Source organism: Limulus polyphemus, unplaced genomic scaffold (assembly GCF_000517525.1).
Source record: "Limulus polyphemus unplaced genomic scaffold, Limulus_polyphemus-2.1.2 Scaffold1311, whole genome shotgun sequence".
Lineage (NCBI taxonomy): Eukaryota > Metazoa > Arthropoda > Merostomata > Xiphosura > Limulidae > Limulus > Limulus polyphemus.
The window spans coordinates 20,519-34,335 of NW_013666921.1; the positions used below are offsets into that span (position 1 = coordinate 20,519).

The following is a 13,817-nucleotide window of genomic DNA, read 5'->3' on the forward strand; positions in this document are numbered from 1 at the left end:
TAACTAAATAAACTAAACTAACGTACGTGTAGTAGTACGTACCGAAACTAAATTACTTACTTACTTACTATAATATACTCTACTACTATATTATAAATAATATATATATATATATATATATATATATATATATATATATATATGTATGTATATATATATATGTATATGATCTAATCAATTCTTTGTTAGAATAAACCATTTAAAAATGTTAACATACTAATTGAAATAACCATCTTTCTCTCCTATACCAAAAAGTCACGCAAGTGTTATTTTATAACTGCTACATCAAAAAGTTTCTTAACCATATCTACCAGGAAGTAGGGATGTAATAACCACCGAGTCAAATGCCTCGTCTCAAATTTTGCCAAACATAGTCTACTATATTTTGTTTATGTGTTACTTTGTAAAGTAATGCATACTTTCATCAATAAACAGGTTTTTTAATACACAGTGATAGTAAAAAAGTGATTTCAAGGTAACAACACAAAAGTTTAAGAAAGAAACAGCAAATGAAAAGTATTTCTTAGTCAATATGTTTTATTAAGTATAAAAAGTTTATTGAGTATAACAAATTGAATCACAAGTCTTTAAGAGGTTCTGATCCTTAAATATGTGGAAACACCAGTCATGCATAGATTACACTAGTTTTTGGAGATTTGAGATTCTTAGCCTAAAAATTAAGGAATTGCTTTTTAGACCATTTAAACTCCATCTTATTCTGTAAAGGTGCTCCAGTAACTTTAAAAAGCATCATTGTAGGCTGACTATTTTGACTTTCATGCCATTCCTCATGTCCACAGTTTACAGCCATTATCCCTGCAAGGTCTTCTGAAGAATGTATCAGCACTTCTTTTGCTATCTAAGAAACCTTCATTGTTGTACACTAAATGGATTATGGAAAGCCTGCAAGATGTGCTTTGAGCATGACAGCCTTATGATAGAGGCTTTTGCAGTAGAAACTACCTTGCAAGGCTAGTGAAGATACACAGTCTGCAGACAGAGTATGATCAGACATAGAGTGTAATGATACAGTGAAACTACAAAACAGTTTTAATATAATGCACTCAGCTTCTATGTGTGCCTCTATATATGGCTTAAAACCTAAAACTAGAACATTTTTTGGGGTTCTAAGTTCATTCTTCTTTTTTAAAAGTTTTCATTTTTCTAACAACATAAACCTTCAACAGACTCAAAACATCATCCAACTAAGTCAGAAGAGAATGTGTATATATACAAAAAAAACATAAATAAAATATATAAAGGCTACATGAAATGGAGTTAAGTGTTTAGAAATGAGCACATCCCATAAAAAAAAGATACTATTACAAAATATATGGTTATAAGCAAAATTTTCATTATTGCTACTTTTTTCTCAGATAGATGGTGTCATTTTGACTCAATTTTGTGAATGATCAATTCCATGGGACCCACCATTGTGCACCTGTTGACCAAGGGCAAAATAAACTTGAAGTTATTCTTCCTACATTTAAAAAAAATAACAACTTCAGTAACTGAAATTACAACAAAGGTAACCATTTGCTTATTTTCTTAAAAAAAAGATCACAAAGAAACTTTTTTAATTTCCAAAGTTGAGAATTCACACAAGCACCAACCATAAAAATGTTATTTTATATTATTCTACATAATCTGTAGAAAGTAAATTTCAAACCATTTAATCCTTTTTTTTGCAATGCAATAAAATAAATCATATGACAGGTGCAACAAATGGAAGAACCCAGGAATGTAAGGGTTAATGATAGCCTATCAGCCATAATAATAACACTAGTGGTTGAATTAAGTAGTTAGAAAGTATTTGTTCTGTTCATAAATTTCAATAATTATTTTCAAATGTTTACTACCTGTTGTAGGAAACACTCAATGATAAACAGTACCCAGATAAGTCTTTCTTGATAGGTATTTTAGTTTCTGTTGCAATTCTTATAATTTTGATATATGCAACACTACTTCTATGCATTCTAGCTTTACATATTGTACGAACATACAGTAAATAGCTGTACAAAATAGCTTACTTTCCTCATAAATACAAAGCTGTACAATAAATTACTGTTTATTTAGTAACCATAATTAAACTAAGTTAAGAAAATAACAATAAAATCGTTGATACACTGATAAAAATGGAATGTATACATTATTTTTCATATTATTTAAAATATTCTAATGCACAATGTATATATGTGTGTCCATATAAACACATACACACCTCTATCCACCATCTTATGCTTTAGACACTTAAATGTTTATGTCTATATATTTCAGGCATCTATATGCATAACTAATACTTACTTTTATGAGATCAAAGATGTCATCCAAATAATTTCTGATGTGTTGCTTGACAAAGGCTATCATTTGTCCTAATTGTTGAAACAGAAACTAAATGGAATAAAATAGCAAATGATGAATATGTACTTCACAAATTGGGGGGGGGGGCATATTTTTCCAGGTGCTTACCTGGAAAGGGAGGAACAATTAATATTACAAATTTTCAGGTTTTGCTAAGAAGAAAAAGAAATGTAAAATTATTTACACAATTTTAATACATTTCATTAAACAAAAATGAAATATAAAACACTCCAGCATCCTACAGGTTAATAATAGGGAAAGCTTTCAAAGGATAAATAGAATACACTCCTAATAATAAAATAATACATACTTCTCTGATTGTTCCATCAGATGTGCGAATGAAGTTGATAAATGACGGCATGACCTGTGGGACATATGGCACACAGCGTATTCCAAGACTTTTAAAAATGAAGGTTACAGCATGAACTACCATAGTGTGATGTTGAAATAGGGAAGAATCACGAATAATTCGCATCAATGTGGCTATAGTAATTGCTGGGTAGAACTCATCCAGAGAACTTGACATATTCACTAGCATTTCACTGGCTGTAAGTTCTGAAAAAAACAATCAATATCCAACACACAGTTCCAATAAAATTATTAATAAGAGAACCATATAATTAACATAAAATGCCATGAACAAACATTTGGCTTTACATGAGGAACTACATAAATATTGATCAAAAAAGTTTATTTTACTTTACTGGTAAATTTTGTCTGGGTCAATGATTCTAGTTTTTTCCTAATTTATTTTGTGTCCAGTTAACATGGTGTGTTCTGCAATGGCTGAATATTGTGTTTTCATGAGTTTTGTACTGTCTTTATGTTTTTTTATTCTTGTCACGAGTCTTCTTCCCGTTTATCCAATGTATGTTTCGTTGTAGGAACACAGAATTTTATAAATGACATTTTTGTGTTTTTCATTGGTAAGTTTCTGTTTGTTTTTTACCAGAATGGATCTTAATTTTGGAAGACAAGAAAAATTAAAGAATCATTTTACATTAACACAATAAAACCTTCACTAAACAGAGATTCTGGATTAGAGATGAGTAACCTGTGGCTACCATTGGTTGAATCTACATGAAATCTCTCCACCAATCAGAAACAGGGATAAACCAACCAATCATAACACTCTCTCCACAATACACCGGACTACTATAAAGATCGACTACACCATACACACACTGACCCAAAGACGAAATACTTTTGAAACCTCATCCACTACACTTGTGTTTCTACAACAGGTAGTTGCCATACGTTCAACTAAGTTTCATCATGCTTTACCTGAACAATCTATGAAAGAATGACACCTTCATCCTGAGAACATCCCTACATGATTGCAAGGTGTGACAAAACCTAGGTCATTATGACACCTTATCCTCAGCACATTCCTAGATGGTTGTGACATATCCTCAATGATGTAAACTCTCCTTTTCAGCTTGTCAACTTATAGTTTCTAGTAATGGTGCATAGAACCCATTAGTAGAGTAAGAACTGATGGCTTGATGTCTTAAGACAGTCAGAATAAAGATAACCAAAAAGATGGTAAATGTAGTTTCAAGAGTAAATTTTAAAGAATATTTTTACTAAGTAACAAGTACATTTTTAAATCAGTATAAAAAATTCAAGGACATATGTGATAAGCAGAGTTTTGGAAAATTCCTTTTTTTAAAGTTGAGTTCTTTTGTTTATAATAACACAGTGTTGTAAGAATAGCATTCTGATATTGAATGTTGAACTGAATGTATGGTACAATGGACAGTTTCTGAGGAATACATGTTTTGTTTATAAAAGCCTATTCTTGTTTATATAGCAGACATTAAAAAAAATGTACTCTTCTGACTTTTGAATAACTACATTGTTTTACATTTCGTCCTCATTCAGAGAATTTCAGAATAAGTTTGATAATATATAAACAATCATTATATTTTGAATAAATTCTGTGGAAAATTTCATATTTATCACTACAACAACTACAAACTTAAAATATTTACTTTCTGTGCATTAAGCATTTTTATGGTAACCAAGATATGAATAAGCTTAAACAGCCCTATGTGTAACATGTATGTTTGCTTTATATATGTTTGATCTAAACTGCAAAATTACATCACTTTGGCCTCACTTGATAATCACAATGTGTGTAATACTTCATCTGAAAAAGGCTGTCTAAAACAAGACATGTCACAGACATTTTCAAAATTCTGATTCCTCTAACATGTTCTGATATTTTGAATTAACAGTCTGATATTATAAAGAGCAGTTCCTCTTACACAAAATTTTACAAAATTCAAGCAAGATCAGAAAGAATCACACTGGAAACAATGGTTGTAACGAGCGATCCATCACTCACTTTAACACTAGAGAAACTGATATACATTTTACTTGTTTAAATTGCTGATAAGAAATAAAATGCTTGTTAAAAACTTAGGCTAAAATGTCAATAAAAACCTTAAAACTTAAACATATTTGCCATTTGTAGAATAAAAAAAATAACTAAATTGAAGAAGCTACATACGTGAACTACCAGGAAATAAAGTTTATTCAGTTTGTTAAGAAAATCATTTTGTTTAAAGATTAACATTAACTTTATTTTGTGAGTTTTACTAAATATACAGGTTTTAATAAATGTATATACATAAAAGATATTATACATTCTTTGAGATAATGAGAAATGAAATAATCGTTACTAATATTGTCTATTATCATAATCTAATGATTATGTTTGTATAACACTTATCCATTACTTAAAAATTATGTAAAAGAACACAAAATTTGCACCAAGCTGACCATTACCTTGACTATCTTGTGAAGAATCACTCATACTGAGTACAGCCCCAGACTCTCCCGAATGGTCAATGAGTCCTAGGTTCACTTTGTGTTTGTAAGGATCCAGTGCTCCCAAGAGGCCCAAAACTCTAATAGCCTATGGAGAAAAAAAATATTGTTGTTTTATTCATCTTCTCCTAGTTGTAAAAACAATGTGCATTATGTTCACAGTTTAAAAAAAGGTAAAGAAAACAATCTCAGTGGTGTTGAAAGTACAGTATATACCTTTTATAAGAACATCTAATTCATAACTTATATTCTACTTTCAACAAAGTAATGTTACAAAAAAGCAAGCATGTTTTTACCTCACGTCTTATTCCACTAGTCTGTTCAGTTTTCAGGAAATTCAACAGAACATCTAGGAGAGATGGAAATTTGCCATAGGGCTCAACCACATAGCCAGTACTTTCTACCAACCTTCCAAGTGTCCACAATCCAACCTTAGGAAGAACGGAAGAAACTTAAACTCAACAGAAACAAACATACTATAAAATAAGTAGGCAGAAGTAAACGGGCACTGACTGCTTCTTTAGTGGGACTTATGTTTAATCATTTTTATATATACTGTCAAACTAATAATACAGTTACAAAATATAAATATTTGTTATATTGCAGGGAAATAAATTTCAAACTACACAAATGTTGTCATCAAGATGGAGAAGCTATTTTCAATTAATTTTAAATATGCTTCAGAAGGAAGGAAGAAGTTAGAAGTATAATTTTATAACAGTGTAAAATCCTCCAAATAAAATACAATTAATTCATTCAAAATACTTTAGGTTAAGTTAAATCAAGTGCATAATGGTAAAACAGAAATTTTGTTTTCATTTACTTCCTGCTATTGCGGTTTGATTGAGAGGAAGTCGCACATTTATTTTCCAGCTCAAGTAAGATATAGCTTTGCTAGTGAAATTTAATATCACAAGTAGAAACTACAAAAGCACAATATGTTCATAGTGATGGGGGGGGGGTGATAAAGTGGGTGAAATGGCTTTTGTTGTTTATTCAAGCAAAAGTTTTATTACTGACATAGCATTTACAGTTTTAAATTTTTTACATTATACCAATCATTTTCTATTGAAGTTTTGATTAAATGTTTTACTTATCTAGAGCATGCAGAGTCAACAATCAACTCATTTTTTTTCTCTAATGACCAACAGTTCAGTCAGCTTATATGTTTTAACTCCTCCACTGTGTTTATTCCCTGTGTGGAACTTTTTTATTAATTTTGTTATAATACTGCAGTTTTTGTTTTATTTTTAAGATGTTTTTTTTATGAGTTTACAATACCATCATATTTATTTATGGGTTCACAATACCATCATATTTATTAATGAGTTTACAATACCATCATATTTATTTATGGGTTCACAATACCATCATATTTATTAATGAGTTTACAATACCATCATATTTATGAGTTCACAACACCATCATATTTATTTATGAGTTCACAACACCATCATATTTATTTATGAGTTTACAATACCATCATATTTATTTACGAGTTCACAATACCATCATATTTATTTAGGAGTTCACAACACCACCATATTTATTTACGAGTTCACAATACCATCATATTTATTTAGGAGTTCACAACACCACCATATTTATTTACGAGTTCACAATACCATCATATTTCTTTATGAGTTCACAACACCATCATATTTATTAATGAGTTCACAATACCATCATATTTATTTATTTATGAGTTCACAATACTATCATATTTACTTATGAGTTCACAATACCATCATATTTATTTACGAGTTCACAACACCATCATATTTATGAGTTCCCAATACCATCATACTTATTTATGAGTACACAATACCATCATATTTATTCCTCTTTTAGCAGCATTAAAAATAATTTGCTCTCGGTTAAGTAATTTATTCATCTTGATATATGTACAAGATGATAAAGGCATGGTCAATCCTTTTTTATCATGGCTAAACAGCAATAAACAGCTACAGAAGTAAAGCAGTGAACATCAGAGAAGCTCCAGGATCTAACCTAAAATTGCTGTGAAAGCACATTATTCTACTGAGAATATGCAACAGAGACAAAAGGATAGTATGTGCCATACATTCTACAGCACATCAAAAGTGCCTACAATAAAAAGGGTGTAAATTTATTTGGTCTTAGATTAATATTCAAAGGTACCCTTCCTTATTGACACACACACATTAGTAGAGTGTTGCCTGAACTATTAGTTGTTTGTATTGATTAACTAAAAAAAAAGGGAGAAGTAATATTCAATGACATAGAAGTATATGACAAATCTAAAAAAAATCACTTGAAAGTGCTCAGTCAAACAATTTAACTTAAGAGCATAATTTTGATCTTTATCCTTAATCATTTATATATGTAAAATAAAATAAAAAATCCATCCAGAGAGATTTTAATGTTTTTCAGTGTTTAATCCCAGAAAATAACACCTTAAAATAGTGTGTATCACGTGGATATTATAAAAGAAATCTTGCATAGTAATTGTTTGTGATCAAACAAAAACTTATTAAGAGGTATGTGTAATGAACTGTGTAATGAACTCTCTTTTGTGAGTTCAGACCAAGAGCTGCTGACAAGGATATGCTTTCATGTTCTCAAATATGAAGAAGTATCTCCTAATGCTCCATATTTTCCTTTTTCTTCACCTTAAATCTTCAGTTAATATTCTTTGTTACTTGTACATTCTCTGTACACTTATTAACCTTCTACTTTTGCACATCCTTTTTATATTTCTCTCTTTATTTACTTGTAAATTCTTATTCATAATTTGAATATTGTTTTTCCAACCAAGATTTTATTTAAAAGTGAGGAAAATAAAACAGGTTAGAAAATTACACAGTGCAATGTCCTACTTTTGGTTTGCATTATGTATATAGCAAATAGAGTAGCTCCACTTTGTCAATACTTTTAGTCAACTAAAAGTATGTTTTGTTCTGGAGGATAAGTTAATTTGAATAACCAGTTAAATTGATTAGTGAAGGGATCAAACAGTTTCTCTTGGAATTTTTTTGACTAAATGACAATAATGATAAAAATATTAATGAGACAGCAAAATTCTTGAATTTCACCATTTTTAATAATCTACTCTATAAGAACCACAGGTGATTTGCAGCTTTTCTTAATTACAGAAACATGACAGATTACAAGGCTAGCAAAGCATGAGAAGTTCGAGTTAACCCTGATGTGTGGCAGAGAAGGTTGGTCCAAGTGGAAGGTTGCTGCCAAATTTAATGCATGTCATCCAAAACAAAAAAAACAGAAAAACATTAGTCACAACATTGTTGGAAAGTTGCTAGCTAAATTTATGGAGATTGACAGTGTGAATGACAGGGAATAAATTGGCAGGCCACCCACAAATGAGGAGACACTAATGCTGTTTTGGCCAAGATGTATGCCAGCTCTTGGAAATCTTTCCATAGGATATCGATGGAACTTGACACTGCAAAACGACAATCCACAACATCTTGGTTAAGGCAAAGTGGCACCCATATAAAATGCAACTACTGTATAAACTCATTAAGAATGATCCAGACCATTGAGTGCAGATGTGTGGATGGTTCATTATGCAACGTGGGAAGAATGAGAACTTCCCCCCCAACTATTATTTTCAATGACAAGGCCAATTTTTATTTGAATGGACAAGTCAACAAACAGATCATGCTGATCATCAGACAACCCCCACTGGTTTACGAAAGTGAAAGAACAAGGTGCATCCAAAGTTATGGTATGGTGTAGACTATGGAATTGTCATGTGATTGGACAGTTTTTCTTTGATACAACAGCCACTAGTACATGATACTAACACGTGTTGCAGGAATATATGGTGCCACATTTGGAAAGTTGGGGCAATGATCTGTGTGTCTGGTTCATGCAGGATGGTGCCCCATTGCATTATGCAACAAACGTCTGAGCTTGGTTAAATGAAACCTTCCCACGACATTAGACTGGCAGTCGTAGTCCCCAGAAATGGGCCCCAAGTTCGAAGAACTTGGCTCCCATGGATTCCTTTTTCTGGGGACTGCTCAAGGCACATGTGCACATTGTAAATTATCATGTTTAAAAAATAAAATAAACCCTGTTTCAAATTTCAGGAAATTTCCTCTGTCTCTTCTTTCCACTACACTATAGCCTTTTTTTCCATTTTTAAGTTATTATAAATTTGTACATTCTATGACCATGGGTTGATGTTGTTATAGTGGTGAAAATAGATAAATAATATTTTGTAATAACTTCTATTTTTCTTGAGGGATAATAAAAAGGTATTAGATGTAGGTTTTTATTTGCTTGTTAGGAAGGTGACAAAGCTTATGTATAATTTCCTAGTTGGACATAAACTTATCTATTCCAAAATGTCTAATAGTGCTAAATTCAAATTACTTATGTGTAATAAAATCATATAAAAATAATTAGAAAAATTTCATGAAAAACTAGTATCACCTCTCGTTTGGCCAAAGAAGATGAATCTTGTAGCATGTCCAAGATGATTGGCATTAATTCATCCAACCACTTCCGCATCTCTGTTCCGCTCACCTTTTATTGAAAGTAAAACAATTTCTAATAAATTTAAAAAATTAAAATTAATTTGATCACCAGTTACTCTAAAATATACTGAAAATTGTTGGATATTTTGCAATTATCATAACAACACATAATACGTAATACAAAACTGACAACTGAGACATTTTACTTTGACATATTTTCAAAAAATAAATGTGCTTTAGTTCTCATAGTCAATATGTTTGGGACAAATTTTTTATCAAAAATTTATAGAGTAATTTGATGTAGGTCACATTCAAACCTTCAATTTGCACAACAAGCACTCCAGCTTTCACTGCTGGGCCACGTTGGCTTACTTGAAAGAGGGTGGGGGATTTTCCTATACATGCTTAATGATGAAGGTTCCCGACTTTAAGGACAAATTTCTCCCTGAAATCACCATATCAGGAAAAGCAGTCTTTGGATTCAGATTCAGAGCATAAAAATGAACCAGTGAAACATTATTTTAGGCAATTTTAGATGTGATGGTTCCTGAGGTAAAGAAGTATGATTATAAGATGACCAAATAATTCATATTATTTAAGATTATAAAATACACAGTTCTGTGTTCCCTTTAGGCATTCAAAAGAACATACGTATTGTAAGCAAAATTACTAATTTTCATTTACTTGAAAACAAACATAGTTCTTATTTAAAAGAAAAAACCAAAAAATTGACTGAGAATAAAGAGGTTATCAAATAATTAAGACATAAAAAAACTAGCAAACTCAAAATGTATTCACATTCAAAATAAAAAAAAATACCTGTGCTTGTTCTCCAATAGCTGCCAGTACATTGATCACTACACCTGGGTTTGGATCCTGGTCTTTTAGTTTTGGGATAAGTACCTAATAATAGTTTTTGGTGAAAATTACTTCATGCTGTAATAACATAGTATGCAAATTGAAGCTTTCTAAAACTTGCAAATTAAGTTTTATGATGTTTTTTGGTGAGATGGTGATGATCTTCCAGAAAAGAAAAGGTATAAAGGGAACACAACAAAGTATTTCTAATAATATCAATAGTGTTAAATGTAAGAAATCTAAAGAACATATCTACACAAAATAGCATCCAAATATTACCATGCAGCATCAGCTAAACAAAATTTACAAAGCTCAAGTACTCACTTCTACAATTTATAAGTAATACATTAGTAGCCTAGATGGCATAATTGTTGTTCCACTGTTATCCTACAATACATCTTGTAATTTTAAGCTAGATCATATATCTCATGTCTGTAGTTTAACAGATAAAGAAACTCTCAACTTTTTATAATTGCTTAGCCTAATCCAGCAAACTAAATTTTCAAACTTTTTCATAAAAGAGCCAAGTATTTACTAAAAGCTTAAAAGCTATAGTAAAATATAATACAACTACAGTTTTTTTCCCCATTGATACCTAGCCTCTTTTGACATTTTTTTTTTCAAAAACATCAATCATTTGTTTCTGAATGGCAATGATATGGTCTTCTTGACACCAAGTTTGCCAAGTATGAAATGTTAAAATTATATTTAAAAACATTTGTGTCAAACTTTTGACCATTATAATTTTTTTAGCCAAGGAATTTATCTTTTTTCCAATGTGAGCAAACAGCAACTACCAAATGTCTATCATATTAAATGAAGGGTAGACTGAAAAAATAGTTCAGAGAAAAATCAAAACTAGTTTAAAATAAGAAAATTAATCTTGTGAGAAAATAATCTGTTAATTGAATGTAATCAATTCATAAGCCCAACAATTAATCAATTGGCAAATTCCACTAATCATCCAGCTCTACTGCTCTTATAACATTCCATAATCTTACTCTGAAAGTTTAAAATTCAGTAAGATGTAATTTAGTCATACAGATTTTAAAAATTTACTTTTTACTAGAAACTAAGTTTTTCATTTTAATAACTTCATAAGTCAAAAATTCAAAGAGATGTACTTCATATTAATGAATTTGTTGGATATACAATACTTTTTGTTTGGTTGATTTAGTGATTTAATAGTTAATAATTATTTAGTTTCCAAAACAAGTGTGTTAAAAGTTGATTATTTTAAAAGCGATAGTTATGACAAATTTTGTTACGTAATTTGGTAAGAGTCGTATGATGTATATGCAGGTTGATTATTTTATTAAGCTTTAGTAATATTTTTGACGTCACATTACTCGATTCTTCGGTATTTTCCTCATTGCCTTAAACGAGTATTGTTACATCATAGTGTCTCCTAGTTTGTAGAAAGTTTGAGGCCTCAGTTGGGCAAGCTATATATAAAAGCAACCGAGCGAGTGCAAGAAAGTGAAGTTCAGTCAGAAAAAACTTAGAAACCATGAAGTTAGCCACCGTGTGAGTGATTAACCTTAACAAGTGATTTCTATTGATAGGAAGAATAATTTGTCTTGTCAATTGGGTTCTAAAATAACTGAACCAGCTCGTGTGGATTTAAAGCACTGGATACAACTGTGATAACCAACAAAAGAAGTTAAGTCAGAAAAAGTTAAATGAATGAAAGTGAAGATTAGCTGTGTGGTTGTTAGTTTAGCTGTAAAGGGTGATATTCTAAAGTGAGTTTTACAGTCTAACACAGATAAGGAGAATAATTTGTCTTGTCAATTGGGTTCTAAAATAACTGAACCCATCTATGTGGATACTGATGAAAAGAGACAATTACTAAAGTTCGAGATACAATTGTGGTAACGCATGAGATAACGCAAGTGAATTTATCACAGATTGTATAGAAAGAAACAAAATAGAGAAAATTAATTAGTTTTGTCAATTGGATTCTAAAGTAACTGTACTTTTGACAAGAAAAGAGAATTATTTAAAGTTTTAGATACAACTGTGACATCCTATAGTGTAAAGGATTTTTGTACATCGTTTGACTTGTTTTGAATATATTGAAGATTGTGTGCTGTCCATTTCTTGGTCGAATTTATCGCCAACAACTTACAGACACCTACTTTAGAAGAATCCCGGCCCCTATTCGTATATAAAACCATGATAGAAGTATGCACACAATTCCAATCTTTAACAAACATACAACTTTCTCACCTTTAAAACAGGTTCCATGTATGGTCTTATAAGACGAGGTGCATTAGCCACCAAATGTCCTAACATCTTGGCACTTTGTTCTTTGTTACGTCCCACACCTGAATGTTCCAATTCTGTAAGGATCTAGTGACGAAAAAGTATAATTGGTCATAAATTTAGATCTCTTTACTGTAAACGCTATATCTTTTTGTATTTTGCTTGAACTACACCTTAAGTCAGTATCCCAATATTTTTTTTTCTAACTGACCTGAATAAGAACTTTCCGAAGGGAAGGCATAACATAAGCTGGATTAATGTCCCTCAGTCTTCCTATAGTGCATAATGCAAGTTCTCGTATTTCAAATACCTCATCATTCAAACAGACAAACAGAGCATTCAAATTTTCTGCTTGAGCAAGATGTCCATCAAATCTTTCATCCAAAGATGCAAGAACACAATATCTCACATCAGGATCTATGTCAGAAATATAAAAATCACAAAACAAATTAATAAGTCATAGGTACTCTTAACTCCTACTCTTTATTAGTAAATTTGTGACAAAATAATCAAACTTGAAGAACCACTAATAAAAACATAAATAAAAAATGAGAAAGTATATAATGCTTATTAATTAATTAATTTTTATCATACACCGAGTTATTATAATTTTTTTTATAAATAAAACTTTCTATTGGAAGTAGTGAACAAATTTAAAAAGGTAAGTTACTGAAAAATCTAATTTCAACTCAGTTTACACATGAACTTGAAGTAAACAAAATTATGTCAAAATAAGTTGAGGAATTGTAAATTAACATTAATTTACACCATAAATTAATTTTTACAAACTTATAATTCAAATGAACAAAAAAACTTAAGTGAATAGAGTTTAACTCTAATTACTAACTTGTTTACAGTCTACTCAATAACAAGTTACACTATATTGATTTAACTCTAATTACTAACTTGTTTACAGTCTACTCAATAACAAGTTACACTATATTGATTTAACTCTAATTACTAACTTGTTTACAGTCTACTCAATAACAAGTTACACTATATTGGTTT

General features: G+C 30.5%; 1 protein-coding gene across 1 annotated transcript in view; it reads right to left on the reverse strand.

The window, feature by feature from the left end:
• Positions 1-13,817, reverse strand: part of LOC106463044 (serine/threonine-protein kinase mTOR-like) — an 88,315-nt gene that overhangs the window by 14,067 nt on the left and 60,431 nt on the right. The window contains exons 14-21 of the mRNA XM_013923014.2: positions 13,021-13,226; positions 12,774-12,896; positions 10,503-10,586; positions 9,640-9,732; positions 5,493-5,627; positions 5,155-5,284; positions 2,672-2,916; positions 2,305-2,391 (exon numbers count right to left, since the gene is read on the reverse strand). Coding sequence (XP_013778468.1) covers positions 2,305-2,391; positions 2,672-2,916; positions 5,155-5,284; positions 5,493-5,627; positions 9,640-9,732; positions 10,503-10,586; positions 12,774-12,896; positions 13,021-13,226 — 1,103 coding nt within the window. The remainder of the gene's footprint in view (positions 1-2,304; positions 2,392-2,671; positions 2,917-5,154; positions 5,285-5,492; positions 5,628-9,639; positions 9,733-10,502; positions 10,587-12,773; positions 12,897-13,020; positions 13,227-13,817) is intronic.